This window comes from Melanostigma gelatinosum (assembly GCF_949748355.1).
Source record: "Melanostigma gelatinosum genome assembly, chromosome: 10".
In the NCBI taxonomy this organism is placed as follows: Eukaryota; Metazoa; Chordata; class Actinopteri; order Perciformes; family Zoarcidae; genus Melanostigma; species Melanostigma gelatinosum.
The window spans coordinates 26,363,030-26,377,468 of record NC_136643.1 but is presented as its reverse complement, the minus strand read 5'-3'; the positions used below and the strand labels follow the sequence as shown (position 1 = coordinate 26,377,468).

The following is a 14,439-nucleotide window of genomic DNA, read 5'->3' as shown; positions in this document are numbered from 1 at the left end:
TTTTGAAATGAAGCAGGAAAGAGAGGAAACCGCCATCCACACGGCTGCAGCTCCCGTAACTCCATTTCACATCTCCAGTAAAGAACACCGGCGCCGCACGGTGAAGCCACAGAAAAGATCAGCTGGTGTTCAGAACTCCAAACCGTAATCAAGTTTATCTTAAAGGGGCGGAGTGTGTTGGAGGTGGGACGGCGACTCTAACAGGTGATCTAATCACTTTGTGCAGGTAACGGTCAATAGAGCGCAGCTCCTCATCAGAGCTTAAACAATCAAAAGGCCTCACGAGCAAAACTGGCATTTAGGAAACAAGACTGGAACAAGCCCAGCAGATTCATTGTTCTCGAATTGTTGCTATTATTATTATTATGCATGACACCCAAAGGTATCATTTAATGTCAAACAAGTGAACAAGTGAGTGTTGTTGTGCCTGCTGCTAATTACTGCAAATGAAGAGACAAACGGCATAAATCTACTTTCCCTCCGGCTGAAAGGCCGTGTGAAGGAGCTAATTGTGTTTGTGCATGTTTCAGCTAATGAAAGGAGCAATGTGTGTGTGTGTTTACATACCTGTGTTCATTCATACTGTACATGTGTCGGGCAGGTGGAGCCGACAGATTCTGCATTAAAGCTGCGTGGGTGAGTGTTGTTTCCCATGCAGCGCTAACAGACTGTTGGATCTGGCTGCTGAGGTGGAAGCTGCCACCGCTAACAGCACGAGACGCTTCAGATCAAACATCGAGACGGTTTAAAGAGCGAGGATATTTAATATTCATACAAACAGATTCTGCAAAACAATGATCCATTAATGACGGAGGATGGTGCTGTCACCTCCAATCAGCTCAGAGGGTTTGATGTACGCTTTGTGAAGCGCTTCAGTGGACAAACTATTGTGTTCGTACCAGGGATTGATTTGCCAAATACGTTTTGGAGGAAACTTACTTTCTTCCTGGAATATGGATGTGATTGAATTCACACACCAACATATTCTAAGTATGAAGGAAAGGAAGTGTGTAGTCTGTTCAAACTTCAATTTCTGTATGAGACGTGATCTTACCAGATGTACTCAAATGGCCGACTTTAACATCGGAGACTGAGGTTCTTATATTTCATATGATATTTACAGAACGTAACGCCGCAACGTAACGCCGCAACGTAACGCCGCAACGTAACGCCGCAACGTAGCGCCGCAACGTAACGCCACAACGTAACGCCACAACGTAGCGCCACAACGTAACGCCACAACGTAACGCCACAATGTAACGCAACCACCTAACGCAACAACCTAACGCAACAACGTAACGCAACAACGTAACGCAACAATGTAACGCAACAACGTAACGCAACAATGTAATGCAACCACCTAACGCAACAACCTAAAGCAACAACCTAACGCAACAACATAATACAACAACGCAACGCAACGCAACAATGTAATGCACCAATGTAATGCACCAATGTAATGCAACCACCTAACGCAACCACCAACAACGTAACGCAACAACGTAACGCAACAACGTAACGCAACAACGTAACGCAACAACGTAACGCAACAACGTAACGCAACAACGTAGCGCAACAACGTTGCGCAACAACGTAGCGCAACAACGTAACGCAACAACGTAACGCAACAACGTAACGCAACAGCGTAACGCAACAACGTAACGCAACAACGTAACGCAACAACATATAGAAGACCAAAGCATATTGGATGTACAATCACCTGAGGTCTGTATGTGTTACCATGGTTCTGTACATGGATTCGTTTATTTATTATCACTATTTCCAAACAGAGTTTTAGTAAAAGCTGAGAGGAGTGTGAGAGCAAACAACAGAAATATTAATAAACATGTTACATATAAAGTCTTCCGGGATCGAGAGAAGCACATTGTTTCGATTATTTCACAGGCGACTCTATAGCTCCCTGTGTCATTCTGATGCATGATGGGAAACAGCTGGCCCTGACAGGCAACCAAACCAATAAGGGAACAGATTGATTAGATCCCCCCCCCCCCGAACTGGAGAGGCTCAGAGCTGGAAATTAGATTTTCATTCACACCCCGAAATCCAGCGGGAACTCACCTCCGTCACCCTCACAGACGCCGCGGAGCGAAGCCGGCATGTGTCGGCATGAATGTGTGTAGCTGCAGAGCAACATGTGTGTGTGACTGTGACTGTGTGTGACTGTGTGAGACTGTGTGACTGTGTGTGACTGTGTGTGTGACTGTGTGTGAGACTGTGTGACTGTGTGTGTGACTGTGTGTGTGCCTGTGTGTGTGACTGTGTGACTGTGTGTGACTGTGTGTGAGACTGTGTGACTGACTGTGTGTGAGACTGTGTGTGAGACTGTGTGACTGTGTGTGTGACTGTGTGTATGACTGTGTGTGTGACTGTGTGACTGTGTGTGTGACTGTGTGACTGTGTGTGTGACTGTGTGTGTGCCTGTGTGTGTGACTGTGTGTGAGACTGTGTGAGACTGTGTGTGACTGTGTGTGTGACTGTGTGTGTGACTGTGTGTGACTGTGTGACTGTGTGTGTGACTGTGTGACTGTGTGTGTGACTGTGTGTGAGACTGTGTGACTGTGTGTGACTGTGTGACTGTGTGTGTGCGACTGTGTGTGAGACTGTGTGTGACTGTGTGACTGTGTGTGAGACTGTGTGACTATGTGTGTGACTGTGTGTGTGTGTGACTGTGTGTGACTGTGTGTGTGACTGTGTGTGTGACTGTGTGTGACTGTGTGTGACTGTGTGTGTCCGTGTGTGTGACTGTGTGTGACTGTGTGTGACTGTGTGTGACTGTGTGTGTGTCTGTGTGTGTGACTGTGTGTGACTGTGTGTGTGACTGTGTGACTGTGTGTGTGACTGTGTGACTGTGTGTGTCTGTGTGTGACTGTGTGTGTGACTGTGTGACTGTGTGTGTGACTGTGTGACTCTGTGACTGTGTGTGACTGTGTGTGTGACTGTGTGTGTGCAGCCACATGTGATTATGTGAAGACAGTATCTGCCTCACTGCTCATCTCTTTTTCCTCCCACATATATAAACTCTCTCATCACTTGGACACATGTGGAAGCACATGCAGCATGCAGACTATCCAAATACATATTATATATAAAGATATATATGTACAGTATATATATATGCAGAAGCAGACACACTCATGTACACACACACGTGATGTAAGCAGGCCGTGTGTTGTACTTTCAGACCTCTCCCTGCTGTGAGGAATAATTACATCGCTCACTGACTCCTCAGTCTATCTTCTCTGCCTTCCTCTCATCCTCATCTTCTTCCTCTCTCATGCATCCACACACACACACACACACACACACACACACACACACACACACTTCACACTCTCCCACCTGAGCTTTCTTCTCCAGTCCTGTCTCTCTCAGCTCTCTGAAGTCCGACATCTATCTGAGCTTGTCATCAGAACTCTGCCGCTCTGACAGATGATGATATGATGATGTGCATATTTGTTTGTTTGTTGATGCTGATGATCAGTTGATTAAAACATTAATACAACATAAAATGAATCAGCAGCACCTCTGATGATGGACTCATCGATTAAGTCTTCCATCAAGCAGAAAATGTTTCTTTGTGAAGATTTCACTGTAAAATGAATATTTTGGGCTCTTGGGCTGTTTGAAGACTTTTAAACATTTAATGGATTCATTGAGAGAATAATCATCAGATTAATCACTGAAACTAATTGTTCGCTGCAGCCAAAGTATTTATATTCGAATGTTTTAATCCTCTGCTCTTCACTCATTCTGTTAAAGGATAATAAGGTTTATTATTTTCAAATGTTATTTATCAAGAATTCTATTTCCACATCTGTTCCGTGTTTGAAGTGGAAACAGAACAGCGACTGAAGGAGGGAAGAAGTGAAGCCAACGTGGAACTTCAGCCAGACCGACTACGAGGACGCTTTCAGGTTCAATTTCACACTTGGTGGAGTTCTGGACTTTCTCCCCGGAGGTCTGCAGCCTCCAGCCTCCAGCCCTGAAGCTCTTCAGGTCTGTTCTAGATCCGTGAAGAGCTTCGTGCTCCGGTAAACGCTTTACCATCAACACATCGGTGACCTCATGAATCTGTGATGAGCTGCACTTGACTTTGTTAATGTGGTCGAAACATTACGGAAACTCGTGTCAAAAAAGATTTTCTGATTTTCTGATTGCCAGAAAGCCAAATGGTGCTCCAACCAAAAACATCCAGATTTGTGTTCAGCCCAGAGAGAGGAGGACGCCCTCCTCCTCCTCCTGTCTGGGTCACTTCTGCTCAAAGGAAACGCCGGCTGACCAGAAGAAGAACCAGATATCTTCCAACACAGTTGCTCGTCTTTTGTCCCGATGATGCACCTGAAGAGCTTCGTGTCCCTTTGAGTCTTCAAAGTGACACCTAACTCTGTCTGTGATGCAGAACAGGAGTCTGACCTTTTCTTCCAGAACAAATGAGCCTGAAATAACTCCGGACTGCTCCTGTCTGTGCAGCATGAGTCCAGTGATCGCACCGCTCCTGCGTATGAAGAGGTGGAAGGTCCATCTAGGTTCCTGCTGCAGTCAGGATGTGTGTGGACGGATTTGTGCAGAAGGGAAAAAGACTCGGCGAGATTATTGACACCGACACCAGCGGGGCGACAGCTTCTCATGTTAGAACCCACACCTGAGTGAAACATGTGTTCCTCACCACCTCTCAACCCAAACAGCCTTCAGTAATCCTGTGAAACTCCTCGGCTGGACCCACCTCCCTCTGCTGTGACCACGAGACAAGTGTGTTGGACAGAAAAGTGCACACTCGGCTCATCTGCTGCTCCTGGAGGGAGAGCGAGGGTCGAACCCACCAGGTTACTCACCCTGTGACAGAACTGTGGACCGTGACGAGTGTTTCTGCACCTTCAGTGCTGTAGATTACACACAAAGTCAATGCAGAGACACCAATGAAGCGAATGAACAGGAACGAGCCAGCGATACAGAGGTTCATCTTTCAGAAGCTCAACAGTGAACTCACGTAACTCGATGGGAGTAAATGACGAGTTGTAATAACGATGAATGTCACGAGTATCTGCTGCTTCTCGCTCACACGCTGCATATTGAAGCATCGGGCTGTGGAGCGTACCATTGAGCCACTTGGAGTTGTACTGGGCGGTCCGGAGCGGCGGCATGCCCCCCAGGCTGCGGTAGATGACGGGGTCGCGGCCGGAGAAGTCGATGACGGTGGCGGCGTACAGCTCGCCGCTCTCCGTCACCACCGCCGTGGAGTTGTGCTGAGGGTCGTACGGGCAGCGCGCCACGCCGTTCACCCGCTCCACCACAGAGCTCATGTTGCCCACCTGAGACGGGGGAGAGAAGGGGGAGAGAAGGGAGGAGGGTGAGGTCTCGAGCGGGTTGTTCTCTACACGAGCACTCACAGACTGCACTCACCTCTCGGCTCGTACACAGCGGCTGGAAAGCGTTGGTTCCGCAGGTCATGACCTCGGTCTTGTTCACCAGCAGAACCCGGATGTAGTTCTGACATTCAGTCTGCACAGAGAGACGGATATGAACGTGAACATGAACGTGAACATGAACGTGAACGTGAATGTGAACGTGAGCGTGAATATGAACGTGAAGATGAACGTGAACGTTGTGTTGTGTTGCAAAGAAAAGGAGGTAACAGCAGCGATGCAGGTTCACAAATATATATATATATACAGATATAAAGCAGGATATATACATATTTATAGATATATAAAATAAATATAAATAAAGACAGCTGATCAGACAGATTTAAAGAGGAAGTCTCTCTCTCTCTCTCTCTTGATTGACAGGTGAGGATCAGCTCTTCCTCCCCTGGTACCCCGGTGATGGAGGTTACCTGTGTCTTTCCTTTGCTCTGACACGAGCGCCTGGTCTCCTCGTCCGGGGCCCATTCTGTCGCCTAGGAAACAAAAACAAGAATGAGAAAGAGAGATGACAAAGAGGTGTAGAGTGGTCCGAGTCTTCAGGTACGAGTGTTGCTCATATCGGAGGAACGCTGCCGTTTGTTTATCGTGTAAACATGGCGACCAACAGCCTATCGGAGGGCAGCGGGCGCCGTGCAGCCAACGAGGCGCCATCAGCATGTTAATGACTTCATCTTCGTCCTCTTTCTTCCTCGCTTGCTCACAAAAGTTTGCAGCCCCCCCCCCCTACACACACACACACACTCTCTCTTTTACTCACACTGGCCAATTATAGCCCAGTTGATGGTTGTGTGTTGGGCTTAATTATGGATGCAGGCAGCAGCATTTCAATCTCACACACACACACACACACACACACACACACACACACACACACACACCAGAGCAGCACTGGCTCTTGTTGAGAGGGTTTGAGAGACGTCGCTCTTCTTTGGCATGGACTTTGAGTGAGTGTGTGCGTGTGTGTGTGTGTGTGTGTGTGTGTGCACGGTGCCAGAGGACGTCCTGCTGGGTGTCACAAAGTTTTACTCGTCTCTGATCTCTCTGTAGGAAATGTCTGAAAGTTTTTTTAAATCCTCCCGTGTGTTTGTGTTGATGTATTGCTCTCCAGAGGGATCGCCGTGGTGATGATGGGCGAGATGTCCTGAGTTACATTCAATGGGCCAGTGGGACAAAGTTGTGACCCAGCTTTCAGCGGAGCGCTCGCCAACTGAGGCCGACCGAGAGTCAACAGTAAACTGGGTCAGTAGTCCAGGAGCCAAGTAGAGAACTCAAACAAGTAGTAAACTTCAGGGGAAACCACTGAAACACTTTCACCATGTGGCTCGTCTGACACGGCTGTGTGCAGGTCGGATGCATTCTCTCTAGTGGCCACCAGGGGGCGACTCCTCTGGTTGTATAGAAGTCTATAGAAAATGACTCTACTTCTCTCTTGATTTATTCCCTCAGTAAACATTGTAAACATGAGTTTATGTCTCAATCTCTAGTTTCAAGTCTTCTTCAATACAGCATGATGTTCATTTAGTACATTATGCTCCATTTAGAGTCACACAGACCATAAAGCAGGGGATGCTTTAGGGCGGGGCTACACGCTGATTGACAGGTCGACACCAGAGACGTACGGCGTCTCTACGTCACTCCTCAGTCCATATATGGTCACTTCCTGTTCACTGGTTGCTAACAATCCCAACATGGCGACGGCCAAAACGCCGAACTTGAGACTTCAAAACATCCACAAACCAACGAGGGACGTCACGACGACTACGTCCACGTCTTTCATACAGTTTCTAGTTGTATGATTTCATTTTTCAGGTGTGAGATTGTCTTTCATGTTCTCTATCGGATCCTCATTCTGCGGTCATTAAACTTCTCGGGGAAGAACTCCTCTGGGATGATAGTTCAGCTCTTTAGCTGGTCGGTGCAGAGAATGAAGCTCTTCAGGACTTTAAAACAAAAGCGTAAGCAGATTGAATGCGAGCTGAAGAGAAGGTCTTCCTGTGGACAGGACGCTGAGCGCTCCTCTCTGTTCTAAGTATATCAATAGATCTCTTATTTCACAGATCATGGAGGATATCGACTGTGCTCGGAGGAGTGCGAGTTCATGATTTTGGATGATTAGCCTCTGCATACATTCATGCTAATGAGTGAAAAGCACCCGACTGAACAGAATGAGCCCGTCAACATCTGCACGCCGTCCTGGCAGTTCTGTTGCTGCTTTTACATTCATGGGTGCATGCAGAGGACAACAAGCTGCCACGTTTAACTTGATGTCTTTTCACTGTTTGAGACAAATTAAAGCTCCAATCAACAAAGGTGAAGAAAGAGGAACGCTCAGCAGCTAAAGAGACGCTTCCTGGGAGGTAGAGAGAGAGAGAGAGGGGGAGAGAGAGAGAGAGAGAGAGAGAGGGGGAGAGAGAGAGGGAGAGAGAGAGAGACAGAGAGAGACAGAGACAGAGAGACAGAGAGAGAGAGACAGAGACAGAGAGAGACAGAGACAGAGACAGAGACAGAGAGAGAGAGAGAGAGAGAGAGAGAGAGACAGCACTAATTTAAAGTTACACTGTGATTAAAAAGGGAACCGGCGCTCCGGGAGCGGAATCAGACGAAGAAGTAAAACTGTGAGAGCCACTTCCCATGAGCGGCGGCGTGGCTCGTCTCCATTCAGCAGCAGCTCTTTCGGCCCCCCCACCGCGGCCGTCCATCAAATACAAAGGACCTCCTCCACAGCCTGTCGGCCCTGACAGCCTCACGGGATGACGTCATCGTAAACACACAGGGTGATGGATGCCTTCGCCATGAATCATGGGGGTTTGGGGGGGATGGGGGGTTATTACCATCTTTTCTGCAGGGCCCCCCCACCCCGTCCTTCAAGCATCGGCTTAACCCGCTGACCTTCACCAGAAAGTGGCCCCCTCTTCCTCCTCCTCTCTCTCTCCTTGTCCACCTCTTCTTCTTCTTTACACCACTTTGGAACAAAGCCACGCTCACACTGAGCCTGTGAGAATACCAACTCCTCCTCTTCCTGCTCCTCCTCTTCCTCCTCCTCCTCACATGCCTTCCCTCTGTAGCCGACCCTGAATGGCCTCGCCGCCGTCGACGGGGGGAATAGAAAGCTGTGCTTAGTATTTCACCCAAAAGCCAACACAGAGGAGACGGAGAGGGGAAATAATATTTCGTGAAATATGCAACAAAATGAAATCAGATGAGTTAGAGAAGTGAATATAATGGTATGGATACGGTTTGGTTAGAGGAGAGAATAGTTTGGGTTCTTGCTGAGAAGACACTTTAATGTTTGTACTCTGTAGAGCAAGTGTAAAGCAGCTGCTTAGCTTTAGCTTAGCATAAAGACTGGAAACAGTAGGGAACAGCTAGCCTGCCTCTGTCTAAATAACAAAATCCTTTTGACCTTTGTGACCAATAAACATGAAAATGTGAAATACTGGCCTGCAAATATAACAGGTCTTTTATTGTGAAAGGTCAGTATTGAAGGAGTGGATCAGGTCTGCGCTGAATAAAGTTGTTGTTGTGTGTTGTGATCAACATCTTCCAGTTCTGAAAAATACGTTCGCAAATAAATGGCCGCCCACAAACCAAAGAGTGAGTCACGATGACCACGCCCACAAACCAGAGCGAGTCACGATGACTACACCCACGAACCAGAGAGTGAGTCACGATGACTACACCCACAAACCAGAGTGAGTCACGATGACCACACCCACGAACCAGAGAGTGAGTCACGATGACTACGCCCACAAACCAGAGTGAGTCACGATGACCACGCCCACAAACCAGAGTGAGTCACGATGACCACACCCACGAACCAGAGAGTGAGTCACGATGACTACGCCCACAAACCAGAGTGAGTCACGATGACCACGCCCACAAACAAAGAGTGAGTCACGATGACCACGCCCACAAACAAAGAGTGAGTCACGATGACTACGCCCACGAACCGAAGAGTGAGTCACGATGACCACGCCCACAAACCAGAGTGAGTCACGATGACCATGCCCACAAACCAGAGTGAGTCACGATGACCACGCCCACAAACCAGAGTGAGTCACGATGACCACGCCCACAAACCAGAGTGAGTCACGATGACCATGCCCACAAACCAGAGTGAGTCACGATGACCACGCCCACAAACCAGAGTGAGTCACGATGACCACGCCCACGAACCAGAGAGTGAGTCACGATGACCATGCCCACAAACCAGAGTGAGTCACGATGACCACGCCCACAAACCAGAGTGAGTCACGATGACCACGCCCACGAACCAAAGAGTGAGTCACGATGACCACGCCCACAAACCAGAGTGAGTCACGATGACCACGCCCACGAACCAGAGAGTGAGTCACGATGACCACGCCCACGAACCAGAGAGTGAGTCACGATGACCACGCCCACTTCGTATAGACTATGGATTCAACGTGTAAACGGAGCAAAAGATACGCGGTTTAAAACGTAAACGTAGTCGTGTGGATGTAGCATCATTAGCATCATTAGCATCATGTTGATTTCCATCTATTACAGAACCCCCACATTCCTCCACTTGCAGCGCTGATGAAGACACAATGACAACATCCTTCTTCAAGGAGAAAAACATGAATTTCTTTTTATGGGCAAATAAAACTAGAAGAAAATACAATTAGCAGCAGGACAGAAGAGTGTTCATGAGTCGTGCTGCAGGAGGACGGAGGCTGAGCGGGAACATGAGGAACAATAGAGGAGCGACATGTCGACCACTAATGAAGTGAAGAGAGCCAGTTTCCTGAAATGTGTGTCTGTGTCGATAAGGCCGCCTCTCACTGACGTGTATGTGTGACAACTAATTATAACTCATGGATATTGTAAATAAGTGTGCCGGGGTTTGAGTACCAGCTGTCTGCGTCTCGTTAGAAAAGTTCACATCGACTCAGAGAGCGACGCAGTTTCATCTCAAAATGAATGTTTAAAAAGTATTTCTTCCTCTTCACCCTGAAGAAGACGGCCGCGTCAAAACGAGTATTATTAAACATCTATTGAATAAAGGAACTATTTCTTTAACATAGAGCCGAACACACACGCTCATTAACAGACACACGCTCACTGACAGACACACGCTCACTGACACACGCTCACCAACAGACACACGCTCACTAACTACACACGCTCACTGACACACGCTCACTAACAGACACACGCTCACTAACTACACACGCTCACTGACACACGCTCACTAACAGACACACGCTCACTAACTACACACGCTCACTGACACACGCTCACCAACAGACACACGCTCACTAACTACACACGCTCACTAACAGACACACGCTCACTAACTACACACGCTCACTGACACACGCTCACCAACAGACACACGCTCACTAACTACACACGCTCACTAACAGACACACGCTCACTAACTACACACGCTCACTGACACACGCTCACTAACAGACACACGCTCACTAACAGACACACGCTCACTGACAGACACACGCTCACTGACAGACACACGCTCACTGACAGACACACGCTCACTGACACACGCTCACCAACAGACACACGCTCACTAACTACACACGCTCACTGACACACGCTCACCAACAGACACACGCTCACTGACAGACACACGCTCACTGACACACGCTCACTAACAGACACACGCTCACTGACACACACACGCTCACGAACAGACACACGCTCACTGACACACGCTCACTGACACACGCTCACTGACACACGCTCACCAACAGACACACGCTCACTAACTACACACGCTCACTGACACACGCTCACTAACAGACACATGCTCACTGACAGACACACGCTCACTGACAGACACACGCTCACTGACAGACACACGCTCACTAACAGACACACGCTCACTGACACACGCTCACTGACACACGCTCACTGACACACGCTCACTGACAGACACACGCTCACTGACACACGCTCACTGACAGACACACGCTCACTGACAGACACACGCTCATTAACACACGCTCACTGACACACGCTCACTGACACACGCTCACTGACAGACACACGCTCACTGACACACGCTCACTGACACACGCTCACTGACACACGCTCACCAACAGACACACGCTCACTGACAGACACACGCTCACTGACAGACGCTCACTGACACACGCTCACTAACAGACACACGCTCACTGACACACGCTCACTGACACACGCTCACTGACAGACACACGCTCACTGACACACGCTCACTGACAGACACACGCTCACTGACAGACACACGCTCACTAACACACGCTCACTGACACACGCTCACTGACACACGCTCACTGACAGACACACGCTCACTGACACACGCTCACTGACACACGCTCACTGACACACGCTCACCAACAGACACACGCTCACTAACTACACACGCTCACTGACACACGCTCACTAACAGACACACGCTCACTGACACACGCTCACTGACACACGCTCACTGACAGACACACGCTCACTGACACACGCTCACTGACACACGCTCACTGACAGACACACGCTCACTAACACACGCTCACTGACACACGCTCACTAACAGACACACGCTCACTGACAGACACACGCTCACTGACAGACACACGCTCACTAACAGACACACGCTCACTGACAGACACACGCTCACTGACAGACACACGCTCACTGACACACGCTCACTGACAGACACACGCTCACTGACACACGCTCACTGACAGACACACGCTCACTAACACACGCTCACTAACACACGCTCACTGACACACGCTCACTGACACACGCTCACTGACACACGCTCACTGACAGACACACGCTCACTGACAGACACACGCTCACTGACACACGCTCACTGACACACGCTCACTGACACACGCTCACTGACACGCTCATGAACAGACACACGCTCATTAACAGACACACGCTCACTGACAGACACACACTCATGAACAGACACACGCTCATTAACAGACACACGCTCACTAACAGACACACGCTCACTAACAGACACACGCTCACTAACAGACACACGCTCACTGACACACGCTCACTGACACACGCTCACTAACAGACACACGCTCACTAATAGACACATGCTCACTAACAGACACACGCTCACTAACAGACACATGCTCACTAACAGACACACGCTCACAGACACACGCTCACTAACAGACACACGCTCACTGACACACGCTCACTGACTGACACACGCTCACTGACAGACACACGCTCACAGACACACGCTCACAGACACACACTCACTGACAGACACACGCTCACAGACAGACACACGCTCACAGACACACGCTCACTGACACACGCTCACAGACACACGCTCACTGACAGACACACGCTCACAGACACACGCTCACAGACACACGCTCACTGACACACGCTCACTGACAGACACACGCTCACAGACACACGCTCACAGACACACGCTCACTGACACACGCTCACAGACACACGCTCACTGACAGACACACGCTCACAGACACACGCTCACAGACACACGCTCACTGACACACGCTCACTGACAGATACACGCTCACTGACAGACACACGCTCACAGACACACGCTCACTGACACACGCTCACTGACAGATACACGCTCACTGACAGACACGCTCACTGACACGCTCACTGACAGACACACGCTCACTGACACGCTCACTGAGCTGAGGTTGAGTTCTCCATCTTTGCTGCTGAAAGTTCTTTATATTTGAACAAGATGTTGCCAAACTGTGAATTCACACTCACGTCATCACTGTTTACTGTCTAAACACACATAACTAACATTCAGCTGCACACTGCTGCACACACAGAGGGGAGCAGTGTGTGTGTGTGTGTGTGTGTGTGAGTGTGTGAGTGAGTGTGTGTGTGAGAGAGAGAGAGAGAGTGTGCCGATGAAGAGCAGGAAGTCATTCAGCCATGAACACATCGCTGCAAACACTCCTGACAACTTGTGATCTTTCAGCCCGTCTCCAGACATTTAGACAAATGTTTCATTGCAGTCCAACAGATGATTCATGTAACACTGAGGACGCTTTGTAAGAACATTCTGATGTGGACCCGACAGAGCTGGAAGCTACCGACACCAACAACAGCCCCAAATATTGACTTCTAGTTCTTCACATTTCTGATACTTGGTGCAATAAACAGTTTGTTCCTCATTGAAAAATGAGGTGCAATAAAGAGCCCTAGTTTAAAGTGACTGTGAACCTTAATCTGGTCCTGAACCAGTCTCAGTGTAGTCCTGATCCTCTATCAGACCTCCATCAGCACAGAGACCATCAGAGAGAAGATGGTCTGTTTCTATAGAATTGTTCTTGATGCTCGTCATCGGAGCCACCGGGTCGGATTCTGGTGAAACCAGATGAACTCATGCAGGTTCACCAGAACCTCCTTCAGCTCAGACTCCAGCAGAGACTGGTCCACCGTGGACAGACCCAGATCCTCCAGCAGAGACCGGTCCACCGTGGACAGACCCACATCCTCCAGCAGAGACCGGTCCACCGTGGACAGACCCGGATCCTCCAGCAGAGACCGGTCCACCGTGGACAGACCCAGATCCTCCAGCAGAGACCGGTCCACCGTGGACAGACCCGGATCCTCCAGCAGAGACCGGTCCACCGTGGACAGACCCAGATCCTCCAGCAGAGACCGGCCCACCGTGGACAGATCCGGCTTCACCTGCAGCCTTGGACCTGAAGTTGCCTCCTCCTCCTCCTCCTCCTCCTCCTCCTCCTCCTCCTCCTCCTCCTCCTCCTCCTCCTCCTCCTCCTCCTCCTCCTCCTCCTCCTCCTCCTCCTCCTCCTCCTCCTCCTCCTCCTCCTCCTCCTCCTCCTCCTCCTCCTCCTCCTCCTCCTCCTCCTCCTCCTCCTCCTCCTCCTCCAGGAGCAGAGCTTCTCCTCTGCAACACCGACACCACTCTGCTGGAGACCCAGGACGTGTTGCTGGACCCGCTGGAGGGAAGGGAGGCCCGGGAGAACCAGGACTGAGA

At 49.5% G+C, this 14,439-nt stretch overlaps 1 protein-coding gene across 2 annotated transcripts in view; it reads right to left on the bottom strand.

Moving 5' to 3' along the window:
* Positions 1-14,439, bottom strand: part of sema5ba (sema domain, seven thrombospondin repeats (type 1 and type 1-like), transmembrane domain (TM) and short cytoplasmic domain, (semaphorin) 5Ba) — a 127,518-nt gene that overhangs the window by 57,767 nt on the left and 55,312 nt on the right. For both annotated transcript variants that reach the window (XM_079277439.1, XM_079277440.1), the window contains exons 5-7: positions 5,855-5,917; positions 5,422-5,520; positions 5,117-5,330 (exon numbers count right to left, since the gene is read on the bottom strand). In XM_079277439.1, coding sequence (XP_079133565.1) covers positions 5,117-5,330; positions 5,422-5,520; positions 5,855-5,917 — 376 coding nt within the window. The remainder of the gene's footprint in view (positions 1-5,116; positions 5,331-5,421; positions 5,521-5,854; positions 5,918-14,439) is intronic.